Source organism: Exophiala aquamarina (assembly GCF_000709125.1).
Source record: "Exophiala aquamarina CBS 119918 chromosome Unknown aczIA-supercont1.4, whole genome shotgun sequence".
Taxonomy (NCBI): domain Eukaryota; kingdom Fungi; phylum Ascomycota; class Eurotiomycetes; order Chaetothyriales; family Herpotrichiellaceae; genus Exophiala; species Exophiala aquamarina.
In genome coordinates, this window is record NW_013550584.1 from 254171 (window position 1) to 277677 (window position 23507).

Below are 23507 nucleotides of genomic sequence, written 5' to 3' on the forward strand. Positions count from 1 at the left end.
CTACTACAATATGTTACAGTAATTCAATATTTTCCCCTTCTTTCTAATACCGCCTAGCCTCGGCGTACTACAGGCGCAGCCGAGTTCCGACAATACCTCAGCGCCAACTATAAGAGCAAGGCTGGTTCCAGCTGGTATAGAATACAATCGCTTGCCGTAGCACTTAGAATGGAAACTTACTTGATCTCGTACTTGCGCGGTGTGATCACATAGCAATACTTGGGCTGTCGCGTGAGACCTACATCAATGATGTCCCTACCAGCCAGCCTCTGCTATGATCCATAAGTTAGCACCAAGTCAGTAGCCTTCTGTATTTGGACACTACAGCAACCCCTACAAAGACATCTACGGTAAACACTAAGTGTTGTTCAAAACGGCAGCAACAACTCCCCCCACATAAGCCAATGGTGGCCGAATCTATAGGCTTATGGGAGCCGGTGTCGACGATTAAAAGCTTGTCGGGTTTGACAGACCAGCAATTGAGTAATTTGACTGTCGGTCCAAACGTCAAGTCACTTTCTTTGCTCGAGACTAACAAGAATCGGTAGCGAGCAGCGCACCATGTGCATAATACGATGTGCCAGCACCAAGCCTTTGATTGGGGGAACCCAGAAATCGAATGGACTGCCATTCTAGATCAAGAGATGGTCGACGCGCTCGCACGGATGCGCTCGCGTTCAGCAGCGGTGTTTGACGGTCAATCTGACGCGGCACAGGAGGAGATCATCAAGAACCGCCTCTATCAAAAGCGGAGGACCCAGCGACACCATACACGAAAGAAGCGTTCGGAGTCGCAGGATCTAGTGGATAGGCCAAGCAAGGGGAATGACGCTGGGGATGGAGCAACAGATGAACTCGAAGGATCATTCAGCAGCAGCGTCACCACCTTGGCCAACCATGCACTCCTGTCTAAACCAATGGGAGTTGTTGTACCCTCATCGAATCCCCACCCGTCCCTTTATCCGAGTCTTCAAGACCCATGAGCCCTTTAAGCCTACCTAATCCAATTACCCCATATCTGGATCAGTTCCCCGGAACACCCTTGCTTGCCACCCGCCCAAGTTGCCACGGCTGCAGATTGTTGATTCATGATGGGGAGAGCTTTCAAAGCGTCAGCGAGGCTAACACTCGGCGAAAAGTAATGATTCGGCCGGGCAAACGCCACCCTCCATTGAAAACATTGTTGACGACTGCGAGACTTGGCCATGTTTTCCATATAAGCTGAAAGTAACTTGTGGCGCCATCTCTTTCAATCTGCTGGACAGAATGGAGGATACCTTGGGACGTAATGGGAATTATCCGAAGGGGTTTGTTGTGGTCCTTGGTCCTTGGACCCAAAACACTGGAAACGCCTCAGCAACATCATGGCCTGGGCGACTGAAGCTCATGATCCTTCGTCTGCGCGTTCAGCAACCTCTTCCTTGCCCACCTGACGGTTTCTCTGGCCGAGACGGGGTATTCAGTGTCCTCTGCAACAAAGTGGCCTACCTACCTGACATATGTAGGCCATACAATTACTGCCTACATCATCTGCCTCCCGCAAATGCATAAGATCGTCGGGCGGTTCTTTCAGGCTCGGTGGTCTTCATCAACAGATAGGCTCTTTACATAATGATTGCATGGCTGATCAAGGCCAGTCCGAAGCAGTCTGTGCTCTCAGTCAACATTGTCAACGAAACAGGCTAGAGTTCGAACGTCGTACTCTTCTTTCTGAGTATTATTCCCGACGTGGCAAGAGTTGGAGGCCTCGATTCGGCTACTTACCTAGCAGACGAGATTGAGAACGCCAGTAAACATATTTCACAGGTTATGATAGGGTCTGCGACCCTTAAATTACATAACCAAAATAGCTTCGATTCTTACTACCGCTTCTGTACGGTCGAACCACCCGCTCTTCTCACGGCCGTCGGCGGCCAGCCGATCATTCAGGTATTCCATGATGGCTCAACCACCAGGTGATGACTGTGATTGCCACCTTATGTGTGATTTTTAGCTTCCTCGTGGCAAACTGGGCCTGCTTCGTGAGCTGGAACTGGCTATAATGGTCCTGGTCCCAAGATGGCGGGCTCCCATTCCCGCGAGTCGTCTTTCACGGCAAAGCTAAGCAGGCATGAGTCGATCCCTGTCAACGCGCTGTCGGTGTGCACGCCAGCGAATGAACGGCGATTAGTACCCAGAAGATCATGGTGGTCAAGGATGAAAGAGACGTGATGGGATGTAAATCTAATTCCGCGATATCAAAGCAACAAATTTCTCGGATTCCTGCTGAAGTTGTTTTCTTTGTGCTGAAAAGCGGAGAGACGGACTTTGAGAGAGATTCCAAGAAGAGAGTCGTCGAGACGTCGACATTTTTGCCGTCTTTGCTGATCGGAGTCGCCACAGTGGGCTTCCTTTTTGATTTGGTTTGATCCGTAGATGGACTGGAGGCCCGCGAAAATGACTACACCTGGAGGTACTGGAGACCTCAGTCTCGTCCCTAAATCCTAGGAAGCGGAAGGTGGGCCGAGGGTAATCCAGGCGGCGATCAACTGGAAGACGGCCGATAGAATATTCGGTGATCTCACGCGTCTCGCATGGGCATAGAGGAGTCCGACATGCTAGATCGTAGAAATTGGCCCAACGTCGCTCGCATGTGGTACAACAAAGCCGAAGACCGATCCTCCACTACAGGGAGAATCCAGCATCATCTTGCTGTGCTTGCCCCGATATTTTCTGCTGCCGAAAGTGTGACACACGCCGTTGGTACTGGTGTCAAGAGCAAAGATCTCCATTCACAGGAAATAGTCGGTTTACAATAGCCGTAAATGAAGCTTCTCTCATTGTCTAACGAAATTTCCCATTCATAAACCCCGCTTGGGTCAACTTTGCTCTCCCAACTTGCTGTGCCTACGATGGCCGCCTCCAACTCGAGCATCGGGCTCAAAACTCGTCTTCTCATCTTGTCAGACACACATTCTGCGCTGCCTCGTCATTCCGATAGTGCCTTCGACAGCGCAGTCCCCTTCCAGACGCCACTCCCCGCTGCGGATGTGTTGATCCACTGTGGCGATCTCACTAGCAATGGGAGACTTGACCAACACCACAAGGCACTTGAACTGATCAATTCCGTCGATTCAGAATTGAAGATCGTCATCCCTGGAAATCATGACCTCACGTTGGACAGAAGTTACTACGACCGCTACCCGAATGCACATTGCCATTGGCAGAAGTACTCAGATGATGTACTCCGAGAGATCAAGGAGCTTTACACCGGTGCGAAGGCCCGACAGAGTGGAATCCGGTATCTTGAGGAAGGCATGGCGTCTTTCAAGCTTAAGAGCGGTGCAAGCCTCAACGTCTACGCGAGCGCCTGGCAGCCGGAGTTCTGCAATTGGGCATTTGGCTATTCTAGGGAAGAGGACCGATTTAACCCTCTTCCAGATGGTTGTGGACCAGAGAGTCCGGTGCCTGATTCCGATATTGCTGGTGGGAGAGGAGGAGTCGATATCATGGTCACACATGGCCCACCGAAGGGATTCCTGGATCGGACTGTCGGAGGTGACTACGTGGGTTGTGATCATCTGCGCAGGGCGGTGAGGCGATGTCGGCCCTTGATCCATTGCTTCGGTCACATTCACGAAGGATGGGGTGCGATGAGCAAGGATTGGGACCTGGATGATGCTGAGGGAGGCGCTTCGTCCACGACCACGGCAAACTCAACGCCTAGCACCTTTGAGCCACCGGTCCCACCGTTCTACAATACTAATAAGCCTGATTCTGCAAAACAAGGAGAGTATCCTTGGATCGTATCGGAATATGAGGAGCAGATCAAGCAAAGAAGTGTTTACGTTGATGCGACTGGCCTTGAACCCGGCAAGGAGACTCTGTTTATCAATGCTAGTATCATGACTGTCAGGTACCGTCCGCTAAATGCGCCTTGGCTAGTAGATATCGAGCTACCAATGGGCTGAGGCAAGGCTGAGATAATGATGGACGCGCTCCCTAGGGTAGGAGCCGGTTGGAAAAGGAGATATACCCATTAGACCAAGCTACGATCCATAGAGGCCGAGGTGCTCTCTGGCCTAGGCAAATGACGCAATACTATTTTGATCATGGCCCTTGCAGGACGGCTGGCCTGAGATGCCCTAACAGGCATACATACTTCCCTTTCGACGTTCCTGTTGCTGGGCATTATTGATATCGTGTTCAAACATCTACAAATTCCTCGTCGAGGAATAATTCGTCCAATATTGTATGGCGGAAGCTAGCATGGAGTCGTGGCCTCTCGATCACTGCCTCGGCAAAATTTTGCTCCGCGGACATGGATAGCAGGATACGAGTACGACGGGAGGAGTGATTAACAATCATTCAGCCTTGCAGACCGCTGCCACGGAAACCAGCTCAAAGGTTCTAGATGATATACACCCTGATTACTTTAAGGGCAAACTTGGAAAGTAACAGCTGAAAGGAGTATTAGCCAGTGACTATTGCCGAGAACACTCCCAGCTTACAAATCCAAAGGTTGGTTTAAAGTTGGCGTTGGAATCCAGCGGGGCGGTGACACAAAACGAACGAACATAAAATGATTGGCTCATCCCAACCTCCTCACAACTCCCAGGTCGAAAACCAGAGATATTTACAAACGAAAGAGAGAAAAAGCAAGTGAACACGTCCAAAAGACTATCCAAGGCAAACAGAAATCCGGCAAAATGGCCTCAATCACACTCTACGACACGGCAGTAGTGCCCATGACCCGCACACTCAAGAATCTGTCCAAAATCCTCAAGAAAGGCGAGGCATTCGCGAACGAGAAAGGAATGCCACATTCCGACCTCCTCGAAGCCCGCCTCATATCGGACATGCACCCACTCATCTTCCAGGTGCAGACGGCATCCAACACGGCCAAGTTCCTCGCCGTCCGCGTCGCTGGCGTCGAGAACGTCTCTTTTGCAGACGACGAGAAGACCTTTGACGACTTGCAGAGCCGCCTCGCGAAGACAATCGAGTTCCTGGACGCCATCAAGCGTGACCAGTTCGACGGTCGGGAGAAGCACGAGTTCGTCTTCCGAGACATGAACTTCACGGGGCTGAGTTATGTTAATGGCTTCGCTTTGCCAAACTTTTACTTCCATGCTGTCAATACCTATAGTATCTTGAGGATGAAAGGGGTTCCGATTGGGAAGTGGGATTGGCTTGGTACGTCGTGATGAGATAGTGTTGGTTTGTCGCTTCTCGTGGATGTGAGGGTTCCTCCGTCTTTTGTCTGAGCAAAAGTGCGCAACCGCAATATTTGATTCCGGGTCATAGGTTCATAGAATGGACCTGTTTGGACACCTTCTTTGCTTCTCAGGTTCAACCTGCCATCTCTTGTTTCTTGCAGTGCGAATGTGGGCCTGAAACCTCCCTTTCGGCATACGACAACCGTGATCTGTCGACTCCCTTCAGGGTCGAAGCGGTGCAGTCCAAGGAACTCCCCTAGAGTTCAATGCCTAGGACCTGGTGAATGCTATGAAGTGCCCGTGGTGAAGAACTTGTAGATCGCCTGGAGCTAAGGACGCGTATCTGTTAGGAAGGCCACTCAATCATCAAGGTGTGCGTGCAGTTCAGTCCCGTGACAATTCGTAGTCTCGCCTTCGTTTCCCACCCCATGCACGCAGTTGATCATTCTTCCCTGTTTGCGTACTGATTTTCAGGAACTCAACCTCCTGTCAGGAGAGCGAGTAAGCGTGAGTATCAAGATTATTTTTTGATGGAGAGGGTACGCACCTTTGCAGACGAGAATGTATTTGTTTTAATGAAAAGCCAAGAGATAGGGTAGAGAACCCTCGAAAAGGGAATCAACAACCTGCAAATTCCCCACGACGACGAGATGGACATGGACATGGACATGAACATTTACGACCAGATGGATATGGATGTTGACGAAGGGGAGCTGGTTCTGATCACTGATGCTCAGTCGGATCCTGCCAACAACACCAACGACGGCACTGAAGCAGAAAACAGCACACACAACCAGCATGTGCTCAATCCTCGCGGAGCAACGGCCCTCATTTGACTCTGCTTCAACGGAAAATACGCAACTGCCCCCTTCGCAGTTCCTGCGCACCATACACGAAAGATGTGGCGAGTCCTCGAGACCGTACAGAAAAAGATGCCCTGGCTCAACTTCGAAAACACACTTGATGGCAGCGGCCTGAAGGTTTTGGCAGAGCCTCTCTCTCTTCCTTCTGTAAGAAACATCCTTCAATACATACAATATGCGATGTTCCCCATGGATAACAACGTTCAAAAACCGTGATGGGGTACTCTATCTGTATTGGTACCGTCGCAACATTTAGCGAGGCAGCGAGAATGAAATCAAAATTGAAGTTCGCCTCAGAACTGATGGCATGCTAGAGAACCATGAATTGTTTCAACAAGCAGGAAATGGAAAAGTGTGCCTCAACAGTCGAGGATATCGTTATTTAAGCATCGATAGTAGCGACTTGGTGGAAATCTGGGAACTTCTAAGCAATGGTATTAGCGCTCTGACAGAGACGTTCTACCGGCTCGGACAGACCCTGAAACTGCTACTTACTTCCCCGAGCGACGTCATAGGCGCGACACAGTCGATCAACAAGGCAACATCCCGGAAGCCATGGAGGTGACTGTGCCCACGGGAGGTTCGCCGGCACCAGCACCAACCCAGCAAGACCCATGGATGCCGTCTGAGGACGATCCTGAAAATATGGACCGGGAGCAGTGGAGGGAGGACATTGATCGAGTCAACTTTGAGATATGAGAGTACGGAGGGTGCGGAGGTGTATTCTTGCTAGTTACTCCATTACCGACCAATCGAAAGCATGGTGTGAGCGGTGGGCTCCAGATAGATAATCAATGTATTCTGAGTTCTCGAAGATTCGAGACTGCGCTGACAATGTCGGCCGACTGGACACTAAGTAAAATAATAAAATTAGGATGAGCAGCCTGTCATGTGTGTGAAGAATAATATATTTGATGTCTAGATCAAGTTTGCGGCAGCTTCTCGTCGCAAGATGAGTAGGGTGGAGCGCCTCTCATATATGGTAGTACATACGGCACAGCAGAGGGTCAACAGCGCGGTGACCCAACTCTATCTTGGATGCAGGTCCACCAGCAACGCATCGTTTCCTTCACATACCCGTCACCATGCCGTTATGAAATGAATAGTGGATGAATGACATTGTCGTGGTCAAAATGAGACTGCGGTCTGGAATCCAGAAATGGCACGAGCGCCCCAGATCGTCTTCCGTATCTTCTACAGCACCTCTTTTACCATCGTCTTCTTATTACTCATCTGCTTCATCTGCGTCACCCCAGCCGATGCAATCTACGAATCCTATAGGCGGCGCCGGACGCTTGATATCTTCTTGATGAGCGGCGACTATGTCGTTACCGCCCTGATAGCAGTTCTCATCTATGCGTCACGCCTGTACACGAACCGGTCGATTCTTAAAGAGATCCCCAAGTCGTTTATGCCAATTGAGAAGGAGGAATTACCCGAAAGGCGTGTCCACAAGTTAATTCAAGATTGTCTGGCGAAGAGTGCCGTCATAGCATATCAGGCGCGGCCGAGGAGCACAAGGATTGAGCATGACACCCAGGTTGCGAGTGCGAGAGTGCTGGCCATCTGCCAGTCGCGAGAATGTACCGATCCACACCTTAAGGAGAGATGGGGACACATCGATCATCCAGGCTGGTCATCGCCTACCGCAAGGGATACGCCAAACCTCGAATATGCTACAGTGGTGGACGAATTGACAGACTTGATTGAGGCAAAGGCCATTAGTCTCGCTCCGGTCGATCCACTGACTGAGCCAGGTCCAGATGGGCTGCCACTACCTGACCCTCGAATAATAGACGAACTTTCAAGAGGCGAAACAGTGGGAATGCGTGCTTATCTACAACATCTCATTGAGATAGGCGTTTTACCGGACAATTCTTTGACCGTCGCATTTCTTTCCAGCTACGAGCGCGCTCGGTTCTCTCCCGAGCCAATCTCTGAGCAGGACTTTCAGGCACTAATGCGCATGTTTGCCGAGATACTTCGGAGCATGAGGCCTGTAGATCTCGATCTTCTGGACCTAGAGGCATCGTCATATTATTTTGAATCCGAGAAATCCAGTATAATTCACCACGGCAACCATCAGCAGCACTACCAACAGCATCGAGAAGGAGACAAAGCATCCATACCGTCTACCTTCTCCGATTCCGGCTCCGTACGACGCAACCGTCCACCCCCGCACCGCATCTCCGAAGATTCGGTGCCTTCCATGTCCTCCTTTGAAAGAGACAACGGCCACCCGCACCCCGACGGCGACCAATCTCACGGCTCCTCACCGCCTCGTTCAGCCTCTCTCAACTCCGACGACGACGGCAATGTCTCCGATGACGAAGCGGACGGAAGCCAAGAGGGAGACGAAGACCACCTTTCCCTGCGTACGGCGCCAACCCACACACAGCGCTCCCTCTCACGTCCAAACCTACACGGCCACGCTTCCAGCTCGCGCTTTGTCTCTGCGCACTCGCGCCAGGGCCTCGGTCTCAGCCTACAGCCCACGCGCTCCCACAGCTCCATGCGATCCACCCACTCCGTCACCAGCAGGCGAAGCAGAAGCAGCAGCAAATGGTCCACTGCAGCAAACAGCGTCATCCGCCTCGCGAGGCCAGAGGATGAGCCTGACGCGCGCGGCTTGCCGTACTTGCTCCAGCTTCCGAGGCATGATGATGACTGAGCTGGATTGGTATTCCACCTGTCGAACAATGAAGATATCTGGCGCATGTTTTCTTTTTGTGGTGCCCGGCTCCGATGCCCTCTTGACGATGGACGTGCTACGCCAGTACTTAGTGTGCTTTTCTAATAAAAACGAGGAGTGGGCGGGACAGTATCCTATTAGAAACTGTTATTTCGTATGTATACCCATTGAAATGATGGGTGCACCCCTAGGCACACGCCATTGTTGGTCGTGCTCGTGCTGGAAACGCGCTATTGGGCGCTTGACCTCTGGACGAGATAAACCTAATGTTAATCGAATGTGTGAACTCAACTGTATCAGTCGATTACAGGTATGATCATAATAATGGTAGAATAGCGTATATTATCATTCAATCATTGCATACATGCATTTACTCATGCTGCCTGCGTAGCTGCGAGCCATATATTGGAGTGGGAAAGGACACCGAGGTTTCCATTCCATCTCACAAGATTGAAAGAGTTATCCAGAACAAAAGGTGAAGAAGCTTATTCTCATGCCTTTCCAACCTTGCGGTCAAATATCCTCGAATTCCATGGGCTCAGTGTGAATCTGACTGCTTCTCCCCTTAAATCCGGGGAAGGCCTCGATGAGCTCGTCTGCCTCATATGGCGTGACACTCTCCTCCAGCAAGCTCGTTGCCATCGCGACCGTGTCGTCGGTGATCAGTCTATCGACATAGAAGCCCTGGCTGAACGCCAGGCGTGTCAGAACCACGCGGTGTTTATGCACGCCTCCATTGATGAGTGAGAGCTTCTCCTGCAAGTCGATGTTCGCGCTGTGCATGGTGAGCACGTGGTGAAATACACGAATTCCCCGATTGACAATTTCTGCGTGCAGTGCGTGGGTCGGGGTGAGGAGGTACATTGCTGCGACTTCGTCGTAGAGGGAGCGTACGATGCGCGCGATGGCGTGCGTGTCTGAGGCGATGAGCAGGCTTCCGTGGTGATTGGCTTCATCGTGTGGGTAAGGTGATGAGGTGATGGCAATTTCAGTCAATAAATCCACAACTTCGAGACGGAGTTGACAGAGTTGGTTTGGTGTGTAAGGTGGCAGACCTTCATCGACTTTGGGTGTTTCCCATAATAGCCAGCAGACGCGATTGACAATCCAGTGTTCGATCTTTTCTTGCTCTTCGGGCGTGCTGGCAATGCTGCCGAAGGTGTTGGGGAAGATAGAAGTCGCCAGAAGGCGAAGATTAAGTGTAATATCTGATATAGGCTGCCATGCGTTAAGCATCATGAGGACAAATTCCGGATCCATCAAGCGCCAGAAGTGGTCAATCAGCTCAGGTTCGTCAGAGATGGTATATGCTACTGTGAGCAGCAAATCAAGACAGGCAGTTCCGTTGACTTCGTGGATCAAGACGGATTGCGGTGTGGCACGGAACTTTCCAAACGAAGATTGACTGACAGGAGAATGCTTGAAGCGTTTTTCGGCGTTGAGCGATATCGAGGCTTGTAACAAGGGTACCAAATTGGTGATAATCTCTTTATCTAACACAAACATCTCCACATCCAAGATATAGCTCACAAGCTCTTGTAGCAGGCATATGGGAAGATAGTATTGATCCTTGATCGATCGAAACCAAAGGTCAATGAAAATCTGCAAGAGTCCATACGCGACACGTTTGCCGCTCAATTGTGCGATGCCTTCGAGAAGGATGTTTGAAAAAGTCTTTGAAGGCTTCGAAGGAAGCGAAAACTTCATCAAGCTTTCAAGAAGTATTTCTCTAGATATCTTGACGCGATAATCAAGTATGCTTTGTAAGAATCGCAAGTCTCTCTCTGCTTCAGGGTCCTTCCGTATGACTATTGCTGGTCGAATGTCTGGCTGAGCAACTGATGGCCGTAAGGGTGAGATCTCAGGAGGTGCAGCCCCGGATAATCTCAAAGGAAGTGCTTTGACTGGACTCGTACCACCGGCCTTCCTTTTTCTCTTGTTCGCGGCTGCTGGAGTACTTGGCTTGGATCTTCGAGCAGATTTTGAAGGTGACAAAAGCATGACGTCGTCGTCGTCGAATCCATCCCTCAAGAAACCTGCCATACCTCGCTTCGGAGTTGAATTGATATTGGATTGCTGCTCTGCTTCAGGGCGACCTTTCAGGCGCTGTTTCAGAGCCTTGATATTTTGGACTTCCTGATTATGCTCTTGCTGCAGAAACTGATAACGAGTGGTTAGTTGTCTGTTTTTTTCGCTGATGGCATCCATTGCAGCTTTGTGCTTGGTGGCTTCCTCCTCGATGGACTTCTTAAGGGAAGTTATCTGGCGGTCGAAGATCTTATTCTCCTTCTCAGCGTTGGCACGAATGATCGATATTTCGCCCTTTTGCATTGAGACCGCATCATTAGCGGCTCGTAGATCTTTCGCAAGTTGTTCCCGTTCTCTCAGCACATCTTCGAGGCGAGGTGGAAACGGTGTAGATCCACAAACTTGAGGCATGTTCACGCGCTGAGATGGCCCATCCAGGACCATTTGATCTGGAATCGTGGGCACACCATGATAACGACCGTCGGAGGGTAGGGGTTGGACTGGTGCCCTTTGGTTTTGTGTCTGTAGTCTATCCGCAATGTGAGCAGGCCTCGAGTGGCTCTCTCCATAGCGTTGTTGTCGAAACTGTTCTCGCTGTGCAGTTTCATCACGCATTTGTGGTCGCGACGGCAAGGCCTCGTATTCCTCGACCGGGGTTGCAACTCCTTCATCTCCGACGAGTTCAAAGCTATCATCTTCAAAGTAGTTCTCCGTGGGGTTTAGGAGGTGGGTAGCGAGGTTCGATCGAGGTCTTGGATGGAATACAGGCTTCGGTAAAGCATTGGCCTGGACAAGCCTCTGCCGTTGGGATAGGATGGCATTGTGTTCAAGTTCTTGAAGAGCGGACTCGGACAAATTATCGAAATCGTCTTCATCGTCGAACAGATCGATCTCGCCTCCGTTGTCTACCATGCCATTCATTCTCCATTGAGCGCAGGAAAATACTCAAGCCTAACAAACGGGACAACTGTTGACATTGGCCGAGCACAACAAGAGGAATTGTGGGGTTCCTTATTTTGTGATACGTGAGGCACTGATACGCGTGGACCGCGACGCGAGTCATTAATTACAGTTGCCAAGGAAGGGACTGAGTCCACGGTCTCGCTAAGGTGGGGTAAGTCACGTGCTAGACTAGGCCTGTTTGCTGGTGCTGCGCCTCATGCTGTGGCTGATGTCGATGACACCGGAGACTTGGAGGAAACGACCATGCGTACCTTGGTAGGCGGCGGGGCTGGAGTCACGCTGCTCAGTGCCTAGCGAAGCCTGTGGCCCCTCTCTCCTAGGGTGCTCTTGAAGCCTAGAGCCCGTGCACGTAAGCGGCCGAGGGAGCCTGTGGAAGACTAAACTTGCATTATCCGTGCAATCTGCGGGTAATGACGCAGCTGGCATTTGACGTCCACTGGCACCATCCATCATCAGCCATGCCCAGGTCCCCCATCAACTCGAACCTTACTCACAATTTGGCCGAAACTCGTTTCTGCTTGTGAACAAGTGACCCCTTCAACCTACTTGGGCTCTTGTACATCCATTCTTGCAGGCAATAGGGAACCCGCGCTCTCTCTACTTCTCAACATAGACCAAGGGGTAATTTGATTGCCCTCGTACTTGCTTGTCGGCCGTCTCGGTCGAAAGACGCGTTCTTTCCGCGCTAGGCAACCCGCAGCCAGCACGTGCAAGCACGATCTCTCCTCTTCGCTGTTCCGGAAATTCCCCTACACTTCCAAACTCGAACAGACTGATTTCTACGGTGTTATCGCAGCTGCGCGTTCTCTTGAGAATCATCTGCAATCATGCCGCGACAAAAAGGTGTGAAGTTCCAGCACCGCGCGAACAGCAACAGCAACAGCGACCACAGACGCAAGAACTCCTCAACCGCAAGCGAGAGTTCATCCGACCCTCCCAGCCCTACCAAAGACCACGATTCCAAGAGGAACGGATCTGCTGATAAGACGGAGAAGCCCAGCGAACAATCCGAATATGAGAAGAAGAAGGCCACTTTTATCACCAGGACAATATGGACCTTGGCTATGATATCCGGCTTCTTTGGAGCCATGTTCGCTGGGCACATATATGTGCTTATGGTCATCACCGCCGTCCTGATAATATCCTTCAAAGAAGTCATCGCGATTGCTCAAGTCCCGACGAAGCAGAAGAACCTTCCTCTCACAAAGTCTTTGAATTGGTATTTCTTCGCAATCACCATGTACTTTGTGTATGGCGAGAGCGTTATCTATTACTTCAAGCATATTCTCTTGGTCGATAAGGTTTTGCTTCCCTTTGCGACGCATCATCGCTTCATCAGTTTTACCATGTACATTTTTGGTGAGTAGGAACACCTTCTCGCGTTCATGACATTACTGATATCGTGTGCTAGGCTTCGTGTTCTTCGTAGGATCCCTTCAGAAGGGTTATTACAAGTTCCAGTTCACCCAGTTTGCATGGACTCACATGGCACTGTTCCTCATCGTCATACAGGCTCATTTCATGATGAATAATGTTTTGGAAGGTCTTATCTGGTTTTTCCTGCCGGTTTCCCTGGTCATCACCAACGATATCTTCGCTTATATTTGCGGAATTACCTTTGGCCGTACTCAACTCATCAAGCTCTCTCCAAAGAAGACTGTCGAAGGCTTCGTTGGAGCGTGGATCTGCACCATCATAATCGGATTCGCTCTCACCAACCTTTTGATGCGATACAAATACTTCATCTGCCCCGTAAATGACCTTGGGGCAAACATTTTCACTGGTTTACAATGTACACCAAACCCTGTCTTCACCCCTCGACCGTGTAATCTCTTTCATTGGGCTGGAATCGATCATGTCTTCTGGATCGCCCCCATACAATACCATATCCTCATATTTGCTTCGTTCGCATCTTTGATTGCTCCATTCGGAGGTTTCTTCGCATCCGGACTGAAGAGGACTTTCAAGATCAAGGACTTCGGCGACAGTATCCCTGGTCATGGTGGTATGACCGATCGAATGGACTGCCAGTTCATCATGGGGGTATTCTCTTACATGTACTATCAAAGTTTTATTGCCGTCTACAAAGCGAGCGTGGGCAGTGTCATCGAAACTGCCATCATCGGCCTGACAGTCGAAGAGCAGATTGATGTTGTAAAAGGGCTTTCTAAATACCTATACAACCAGGGAATTGTCTCAGGAGAGGTAAGTCACTGTTTCTGTACTGTGGTGGTTTTTGACAATGCTAACTCTAGGCCAGGTTTTGAAATGTCTCGCTGATGAACTACGACGGAAACGATAAGCATAATTTTTTGGGCCACAAAAGTACATGAAACTTCACTCCCCGATATTCGACAGATTTCGAGCTTTTTCTTCTTTCTTTATTCTAGATGATTTATCGCGTTCGATGGATTGATCCGGATATTATTATCTCTTTCTGGAGTAGCATAGCGGCGGAGTAGCAGCAGGGTTCGTTGAAAACTACCTAGGGCTCCGAGTTCGACTGAGCGGCCTGTTTGGCTGTTTTGCCGCCTAGTAACTACCTCGTCGTGGGTAGCGAGTTGTCGATACGATAGCGAGAGCCTTTTGAATCGTCGATACACAATAATCAATTTTCTACTTTATACGCTCAATGGGATGTAGGAGGCTGGGGTCCCCTTCATTATCGCTAACGCGTTTGATTCATATGGTTGCCGTGGGATGAGGACGTGGCATGGGAGACAGCGGTAAACGAAGCGCGTGTTTTTTAGGCCCTGAGTAAAGTGATGGGTGGGGGGAGTACTTCTTTATAGTTTGGCTTTATTTTGGACCAGAAGTAAAGTGAACTGGGAAGAAAGAGAGGAGATTTCTCGATCGTTTGTATTAAAATTTTGGGTTTCCCAAGACGCCTCTGCCCCAGCTTTCCCACTGCAGGTTCTTTGACGTCAAAATGGACTCATCTCGTCCAGACACTTTTCGCTATAGACAGGTACTTTGCTTTCTCGCGCCATGTCAGCAAGCCAATGCTCGAGGCCAGGCTGGTATTGCCAGTGGTGGTGGTGCTGTTGATGGTTGACCTGCCCCCGTCTGAGGGATGTCGGGCATGGAGATCTGATGAGGATGGCTGGTTTTTCGTGGCCCCTTCTTGCGTAAAGGGGCAGAAGGACGGTATTTCCGAAGTTTCTTGCGAAGGAAGAGCTGGGGGCAATGCCAACGGAGTTGGTGCCAGTGCAGCCATGGCTGGACCGGAGACAATAGAATACCGGTCCAAGTCAATCGTGGTTGAAAGAGCGCCGCGCGTTTTCTGATCATGGGCCTTGATTCGTTTTGTCCGATCCGGCAGGGATGGAGAATCGAAATCATGGCTGTGGCCCTCACCCTTATCTGGAGGACAATCGGTGTTGTCTCCTTCCTGACCACCGTGAGATGGGGGTTTTCTCTTCTTTGTTGCCGTACTGGGTGTGGACTCCTCCTTATCCCTTCTCCTCTCGTGAGCAGGAGTGCCATCAAGCCTCGTCATGCCCTCAAACCCAAAGGTAGGATCGAAACTCACGAAAACGAGTGCTCTTTCGCCATGGCCTCCTGGAACAGGTGGGCCGGCCATGTAGATGAGACCCTCATCTCCCAGTATGGCCTTCACCTCACCAGCCCGGCCACCAGGGCAAAGGATATCGTGTAACAATTGAGGTGCGTCGTCAGACGGCCAGAGTGATATGTGACTGGCGGTAAAGTCCTCTTCGCCATCCAGCATTTCATGTCCTTCCCTGTCCCTGATACGCGGTCGGACTATCAGGCCCCCCGTCCTTCTCGGCTTCACAGTATCTTGCACGAGAGGCGAGATTTCTTCCCGGCTAACCACACGGACCTTGATACGCTCTCTAGGCCGCCAATCGTCATCTATCCTATACTCCTCTGTCACTATATCGACAAACGATTGTGAGTTAAAACAATATCCATTCCATTTGGTCTTTGCCCTGATGTATTCTTTCACGGCCCCTGATGCGCCAGCCTCAGTATGAACGTACTTTTTCGCTCTTGGCCTCGGTGCCTCATACCGGCTATTGTTTTCCTTGTCTAGGGTCTTGGACAGGGGGTCATCAGGAGGATGGCGTAGACCATCAGTCAGTTCCTGATGTTGCGCACGTCGGAATGGCTGCGAGTAAAATGTTCTGAACGAGCGACTGCCGCCATTGATCCACTCCTTGCGACATTCCACAATCAGAGACTCACCAGTCCGATGATCGTGTTGAAATTCCAGCAACGTCCAGGCGTCATTGATTGGTCCTTCCACATGCTGTCTGCGCCAAATCACTCGTATTCGTAGATCTGGAGACGGCTCGTCCAGGGGAAAGCTCGTAAAATGGTAATAGCTAGTCCAGTCCACCTCTTCGCTTTCCAGGCTTGTCTGATTGGTCACTGCATAGAATTGTCCCTCGGAGATAGTAAAGCATGCAGTAGAGCCTACGTCTGACCCATAGAAATTTTGCAACTGCAGAGGCTCCTTGCTTACTGCTTTTCCCGTGCCAAGATCATAGACTTCTAGAAGCCACTCTCGGTGGTCATGTAATCCTCGAGCTGAATATGTCCCATAGACCAGGTGCCTGGAATCATGTCTGACAAAGAGTCTGTTGGTTGAGCGTACTCTGACACGAAGTAGAATTCGATCATGGCTAGAGCTCTTCAGACAAGGGGGTGAGCGCTTGAACTCCTCATCAATATTGACCGCAAATAAGAAGTGTCCTAAAAGCCCGAAGTTGCAGAGGCATATTACAATCATGTCGGAGTAGCTGCACACTTGGACAGATTTAAGATCTTCTGGGTCTAGATTGGTGCTGTCTGAGCCCTCAAAGCTCAATTTGCTACAGAAAAATCTTCCGCTCAAGACCTTTTCGGTCGCGTTTGCCCTGTTGAGGTCGAGGATACGAATTCCCTCGTGGTTAGCATAACACAGAACGCCAGCGCCATACACAAAGCTAGTGCCATGTCCTATGATGGTTGCCGAATAAGGCGACGCTTTTTGGACTGACTCTTTTTGGAGTAAACATCGATCCAAAAGCTGTCTAAAGCGCCCCTTAGTAGGTGCTGAAAGAGCCAGTCGTGCCCATGTGGAATGACGAATACTACTCTGCTGCTGTTAGCCAATTCAGACATGTCAGGGGCAAGACGTGAAAGCCTCACCTCTAGACAGTGCCTAGCCGTGTTCTCGTCTTTAAGGTGCTCGTGCAGCAAGTGGCATGTCTTTCCCAGGTTGTGATGGGATCTGACATCGAGGCATCGAGCAATCTGATGAAGAACGTCGAAAGGAAGGTCAATGAGCATGTCCGCTGGCTGGGATCTTGTTGACGAGTAGGACACCGATAACACCCGCCTGAAATGGTCATAAAGCAGTGCACATCAACCTCCGGATGATGTTAATGTGAGAAAACGAGAGACACAATGGTGATGACTGACTGCATAGAGGGAGTGAACATTGCAACAATGGCGAGGCCATCAGCATAGATGTGCTGGATCCTACGCACTATGAAACTTTTGAGAGAAGGACAGGTGAGGCTGAAGAGAAATGATTGAGGGAGCAATAAAGAGGGGAACTGATACCATCTGGCAGAGCCGCATCGCCCCATTCGATTCGGGGGGAGCTCCATTGGAATTCTCGAACCAATTCCGCATGGGTTCCGACATGTGTCACCAGAACAGGCTGGCATAAGTCTGCGTCCGATCGCGTGCCGGGGAGCACGGGATTGCTAGCCGATGCAGGTCGTGCAGCTGTACAGTCATTGCCAGCACAAAATGGATAGTCTTCCCGTCAGGCTGAGAGGGAAGGAAGCTTGTATTGAAAATTTGAAGGATTGTTTGAAAGCGGGTCCGGGCTGTTGAGTGGAGTTGCAAACAGAAATGGTGCGAGACCAGGTTGCGCATTGCAGCAGAGCCTCATTCCGCTGTCCCTTAGTCACGTGAGCCTGGTGGAGAACCCCAATCCATCGGGCATGGACGTCAGTTCCCCCTCAACCTTACGCCGCAGACAAAACCCAAGGAGCGATCGTGCTGACTGACAAGTTGCAATCGGCCTCGTATTCACCCACCGTACGAAAGTCAGGCGCATATTTTACTTGAAAGTCTAGTATTGCTCATCAGCTTGTGTCCCCGGGGGAGTGCTGCGTAATCTTCTCTGGCACGCACATTACAAGGTAACCCAGGTGCGAGAATCTAGAATCAAGCCCGCCGGCAACCCTTGTAACAGACTCGTCAATTTTTGGGCCTGCATGTCTGAGCAATGGCCGACGTAAGCAGTAGCACAAACAGATCAAGACATGAGGGCCAATAATGTTGAACGCCCGAAAAAAGATCTCAATTCAGCTCGAGGTACGCCGTAGTTGCTGATGGGTTGTGTTGAACTGTGATGAACATCGAACAAACACCCGCCCTGCATAATCGTTGAAGGGTTTTGCATCCTTCCAACAACCCCCAGCGGCCAATCGTACCAATTGTGTGGCAGGCGTGAAAGCCATAGTCAAGCTTGATCAATAGTGTGGAGCCAGGTGTTGAAGCCAGGCAATGCCGGGCAATATCGCAATTGAAAGAGGGGTCGAGCCACGGGAGCGTTGTTGGTAGAGACGGGCCGTTTCCTGGCCCTTTGTCACGAGTTATAGGTGGTCCAGATGCGAAGTGATGTGTTCTGCCTCGTTAATTCATTGTCAGAACCTTACTTACTGACTGGGCCAGACCCAGAATGAAACATTGTTGGAGGAAGCCTTGAAGGCCATTTCGGCTCTTCCTCGCACTGAGAGCCAAATGCACGAAGTGTTCGGATTGCACTGGTGGATGTGTTCGAAGTGCATTCCTCAACATCAACTCATCAGATAAGAACGAAGCACGGCCAAAAAAAACAAACGATTGTCATGTTATTGATACCAGTAGCGTCCAACCGGGCGATGACTGTGGGAGTTCGAATAATCTAACTGGAAAGGAACCAAGCGTGGGAAAAAGGCAACCGCGACTTGGAAAAGGCAACTGGGTTTCGATGGTGATTTTCCAAGCAGTACCTAAAATCAAGGTAGTTGCCCGAGTAGGATTGTTGAGTGGACGACGACAGCTCTAGTCTCTATCAAACCAGGTTCAACCGGTGCATGGTACTTTCTTCACGAGAAGGTTCTCAGTTTCTCTCCCTTTGCTGCAGCCGTGGGCCTGCTGGGTTCTGTCTATTGAGCGAGCCTCAACTCTTATCCCATCTCCCGTGTGCCATCCAGTTATCATACAACGTCTTGAAAATAGCTCGACTACTGACGTCCATGCTCGCGTTCAGTGCGCTCATCAAGTCCCTATCGATTGCATCCATGACGGAATACAAACCTGGCAGCAAGCTCTCTTTAACAGAGGGGTCAATCTGGCCGTCAAGGCTGCACCTCGCGTATTCCGTGACCAGGTAAATCAAATGTTGCCCCGCTAGCTGACGTGCTATCTTGGTCTCGTCATTGAGCTCATTGTGCTTACGTTTTCGAGATGTCCGGGCTGCTGAGACCGTGGGGTTGCAGATTGAGGACAGTAATCTTCCCAGCTGCTCTGCAGAAGTGGGTGACAGAGCCTCTTCAGATGATGTTAGCCAGCCGGGAAGGGACTTTCCAAAGGTGTTGATAGTGTGTGCTGCATCCCTGCCAGATAAACCATGCAAAGTACTGGTGCCAGGCCAAAACAGACAGCGTAGAAGATTAGACATCGCTGGCACCAGTAAGTGATAGCGATCCGAGATTCGACGACGGTGTCTCCCAAGGACAACACCTACAACCTCGCAGATTCGTGCATAAATTGCTGAGGCATCTGGCGACATTGCATTATTTTCTTCCGGAAAGGACTCGTTAGATGACGAGGTTAATGCACAAACGGCGGCAAGAACGCCATCCAAAGTTGACTGATTCACTACTGTAGGACGGAATTCAAGAACATACTTGCAATTGTCCAGTGATAAAAGTATGCTAGCCTTGAAAAGGCTGCATCGATTCGAGAAAGAGCGCGCGATTGCGCCGACCTCTTTAGCGAGCACCGGATGCTGCATCATTTCAGGGCTGTCAAGCTGACTGGTCACAACAGCAATCGCAATCGGGCCTAACATTGGTGATAGTCTATGCGAGCTCTCGCTTCGGAAATACTCGAGAACCATTCCCTTTGTCTTTGGACCAAGTTTCCGAATGGTGTGGTTGAGTAGCGTAGCGAACACACCAATATAATCCGTAGAGCAATTTTCGATGGTTCCAGCTGCAGATGCTATCGCTTCTAGCATAGTTTTGACTTCTGCGTTGTCAAGTTCGACTGTGAGTGACGAGGAGATCTCCCGATAAGCACTTTGAATGGAAAGCTCAAACCTGGCAAGTAGAGTACTTTTGTGAAGCCTAACATCGTGTTGTTTTCCGATGATCATCTCCTGAATGCCTGGCATCCCAAACAAAAGTTCTCGATCCCTAATGGGGTCATGCACATCGAGCAGTGCATGTAGGATGAGCCTCACTTCTACGAGACTTCCATCGCACAAGTTAGGCAAAATGTCCTGCAGACCAGCTTTCAGCATCTGCATGAACTTTACCCGAAGCTTCCGAACTTTCTTTTCCGAGAGATGACTTCCTAAGATGTCCTGCGACTTGAATGCTTGTGCAAAGAAAGTTTGAAGGCTCAAGTAAGGGGACTTGAAGTATGGGAGTTGCTCGCAGCTCTTGATCGAGTCCGTGGCCCATGAACATATCTGTGATAGGATGGGTGAATTTTGGAGGGTGAAAACCTGACACCATAGTCTCCTGAGAATTTTCAGGTAGATATTTGTTGTTACAACAATTGACGATGATATGACTTTTGGTGGCCTCTGAGCTTTTTCGGACGCTCTCACCCATCGGGGCCAGTCCTGGGCATCGATCACTGAACCATGTGAATGTGTGTCCAGATGCAGGATGGTGGCAAGTTGGTTGTTGATATCATTGCTCCCTACAACGGTATCACCATCGCTCAATGCGTCAAGCATGGAAGATGCTAGACGCTTGACTTGCGACTTTTTAAGCGTCTGAGTCGGATAATCACGAAGCAGGAAGTGACTGCTGGCATTGATGTTGGCGGCCGAAGAGTGGCTGCCGATGAGATGTGCAGAGATCAAATCTCTGAGGGTTGGGCTGTTCAAAACCTCTTCCATGTTCAGAAGTACTCCCAGCAAAGCGTTCAGAGACAGGGGTTGCTCAGCCCGGACAGACGATGACTGGCTAAGGAAAATGAGGGCTGACGAAACTAGCTCGGTAGAAGTTTTACCATCTAAGGAGAGTGTGCTTGGCTTCTCTAGAACTCTCCCAACACAGGCGGTGACCAATTTTGGGACATCAGCACAACTATGACAGCGACCATCCCACTGAGTGCTACCCATGTAGAGGGCAGACGAGTTTTCTGGGTCAGCGCAACCCCTTACCAAATTTGCCAAATACTTCATTTCTTCATGAAGGGTAGGAAGAAAACCAGCTGCGAAATGGGCGACTTCAACTAGGATTGAGAAACACTCTAAAACTTCCAGATATTTTGCCGCTTTTTTAAGTGAGCTATCGTTGTCTGTGTCCAGTGATAACGTCTTCAGAGACACAAGTCCTCTGTCAGATCGTAAGAGTTGTTTCAGGTTGTCGAGAGCATTTCCTGCAGGCTGATTTTGAAGGAGAACGCGAATAAATTTCCATAACCTCCAACGCTGGGCTTGAAAGTCAGATTTCCGCTGTAGTCCCGAAAGCGCAGCTCGAAAAAGGGCCATTTGCTGATTGTCTTGAAAAGGTAGTAATCCCGACTGGGCAGATTGGGCCTCGAGATATGCAGTAGTTATCGCTAAGTTTGAGATCTCAACGGCGGTCGATCCAACTTTCGTGCTGAGATCATCAAGCGGCCGGAGAACCTGTACCAGTAACTTTTGACCCAGGCTAGGAGGTGCATAAATCTCGACCAAGGCCTTGAATTCATCGAAAACGTCATCATCATCCCATACTAGTGCGGTTGGAACGGTTGGACTGTTCCAAGGTTCGTGCTGAGATGAATATCTTTGTCGTATCGCACTCTGCAGCCCATCCTGCCAGACCTGAATGAAACCATCAATGTTTCTGGATTTTGCATAGCCTCGCATCACGGGAAGGATGATATCGCTCAAGATTCTCGGGTACACGTCGTTAGAGACAGTTGAATCCTCGATCCGACCACAGACCTGAGCAAGGATGTCCGCAGAAGTTGACAGCCCTGTGTTTGTGATAAGAACGTTGACATCAAGTTGGACAAGCTTGGCCAGCAGAGTCCACGCAGGGGGCCGGTCAGCCAGAATGAGCAGGACAGAGATAGTGTATCCGACCACTGGTAAGGAGAGCCGAATCTTTCGCGCTAGACAAATATCGACCAGGCGTTCCAATGTTTCCATGCCATTTTGATAACTGGACGTATCAGAGTATGGTACCTTGGATAAGTTGTCCCCTCCAGAGACTGATATTCGTGGCATGTCTTCCCATATAGTATAGGCCAGGCTGAGAAAGAGCACATCGAGCCAGGGCTGCTCAGACTGACGTTTTTGCAAGTCAGTGGAAGGGATAGCTCGCGCAGCTATATCGAAAACCTTTCGAAACAGACTTATCTCGATGATAGCAATCTTACTCTTCTGTATTCGGATCTTTGCATTGTTCGAATACACCACGGTCTTTTGGAAGTCGTTCAAAAATGCTTTCAGGTTCTCATAGAAAAGTGCATCATTAATAGCCTTCCACTTTCTCGCATATCGTTCAATGAAGATGGCCCGGCCGGGGAGGATAACGTGTAAGGCAATGAGACGTTCCAAGGAATGCAGAACATGCTTGATACTGTCATCGTCCACATCGCTCATTTGAAGAACCTCAAGAAGAGCCAAAGCGGGGACAAGGCATTGCGAACTGAAGGCTCGATGTGGACCGTCAGTGTGGCTTCGTGAGTTCGTTGATCCTGTTGTCCAAAATGCGATGACAGTATTGATAATTGAGGACAAAACATTGCTTTGGGCAGGAGCAGGGGAGGCGTCTGCCAGCAAAGCAATGGTTTCAAGCAATGCTCCAAACAGGCACGCTCTTTCACTCCAGCTTAAGCTCCACGCCGAGTTTACATGGTGTGTTTGTGGTTGTCCAGGTTGCTCTGAACATCCCAGAAGGTCGAGGCAACGGCATGCGGCTTGTAGAAGCACCCACATAAAACCCTCATTCGAGACAGGGGCAATTCTTCGAACTCCGCAGGTCAGCTCGAGTTTTCTTTTCTTTGAAGGGGGTCCATTGATAGCAACATGCCGGCTGTGAGCATTGATTGCGCTGTCACTAGCTGCGGGTGTCGTACTGAGCAAGTCCAGGATTTGCACTAATGTCTGGTAGAATTTTCTTTCGTGAAGGATCTCGAGACAAACATCCCGAGGAATTGAGCAAGTAAGGCTGAGCAAAAATGACCATGACTGTACACATAGACAAAAACTGGACGGGTGTCAGCAAAGAGTCAGTTAATATACTCTGCTCAAATTAGATTCTTACCTATTCTCAGAGGTCCACACTTCATCACTATTTTCTTTCGGAGGAGAAAGGCTCAACTTCTTCAACAACCAGCGTAATAGCCACTGTTCTTTGAACCCGTAAGATGCAGGTTCACGTTTGTAGCTCACCTCGTGAGGAGCTCGTTGAATATTCTGCTCAAGGTCGATCCCAATCAACCTGGCAGCTTTTTCTATCTGCAAAAGTGGCGCAGCGTTTGTTCTCTCCAAGTTGGCGACTCCCGCCTCAAACGAAG

General features: G+C 50.0%; 7 protein-coding genes across 7 annotated transcripts; 4 read left to right on the forward strand and 3 right to left on the reverse strand.

Annotated features, from left to right (window-relative positions):
- Positions 1-2891: 2891 nt before the first annotated feature.
- Positions 2892-3950, forward strand: A1O9_05239 (uncharacterized protein; the record flags this gene model as incomplete). The annotated part of the gene is made up of 2 exons (XM_013404458.1): positions 2892-3722; positions 3807-3950. The coding sequence occupies 2 exons, from the start codon at positions 2892-2894 to the stop codon at positions 3948-3950; spliced, it is 975 nt and encodes a 324-aa protein (XP_013259912.1).
- A 738-nt stretch (positions 3951-4688) lies between these two features.
- On the forward strand, positions 4689-5186 carry A1O9_05240 (uncharacterized protein; the record flags this gene model as incomplete). The annotated part of the gene is made up of 1 exon (XM_013404459.1): positions 4689-5186. One exon carries the CDS (start codon positions 4689-4691, stop codon positions 5184-5186), a length of 498 nt encoding a protein of 165 aa, XP_013259913.1.
- A 2034-nt stretch (positions 5187-7220) lies between these two features.
- On the forward strand, positions 7221-8732 carry A1O9_05241 (uncharacterized protein; the record flags this gene model as incomplete). The annotated part of the gene is made up of 1 exon (XM_013404460.1): positions 7221-8732. One exon carries the CDS (start codon positions 7221-7223, stop codon positions 8730-8732), a length of 1512 nt encoding a protein of 503 aa, XP_013259914.1.
- A 534-nt stretch (positions 8733-9266) lies between these two features.
- Positions 9267-11702, reverse strand: A1O9_05242 (uncharacterized protein; the record flags this gene model as incomplete). Its single annotated transcript, XM_013404461.1, has 1 exon — positions 9267-11702. The coding sequence occupies one exon, from the start codon at positions 11700-11702 to the stop codon at positions 9267-9269; it is 2436 nt and encodes an 811-aa protein (XP_013259915.1).
- Positions 11703-12571: 869 nt separating this feature from the next.
- On the forward strand, positions 12572-14046 carry A1O9_05243 (phosphatidate cytidylyltransferase; the record flags this gene model as incomplete). The annotated part of the gene is made up of 3 exons (XM_013404462.1): positions 12572-13103; positions 13156-13949; positions 14005-14046. The coding sequence occupies 3 exons, from the start codon at positions 12572-12574 to the stop codon at positions 14044-14046; spliced, it is 1368 nt and encodes a 455-aa protein (XP_013259916.1).
- Positions 14047-14679: 633 nt separating this feature from the next.
- On the reverse strand, positions 14680-17042 carry A1O9_05244 (uncharacterized protein; the record flags this gene model as incomplete). Its single annotated transcript, XM_013404463.1, has 2 exons — positions 14680-16854; positions 16902-17042. 2 exons carry the CDS (start codon positions 17040-17042, stop codon positions 14680-14682), a joined length of 2316 nt encoding a protein of 771 aa, XP_013259917.1.
- Positions 17043-18933: 1891 nt separating this feature from the next.
- On the reverse strand, positions 18934-22590 carry A1O9_05245 (uncharacterized protein; the record flags this gene model as incomplete). Its single annotated transcript, XM_013404464.1, has 1 exon — positions 18934-22590. The coding sequence occupies one exon, from the start codon at positions 22588-22590 to the stop codon at positions 18934-18936; it is 3657 nt and encodes a 1218-aa protein (XP_013259918.1).
- Positions 22591-23507: the final 917 nt, after the last annotated feature.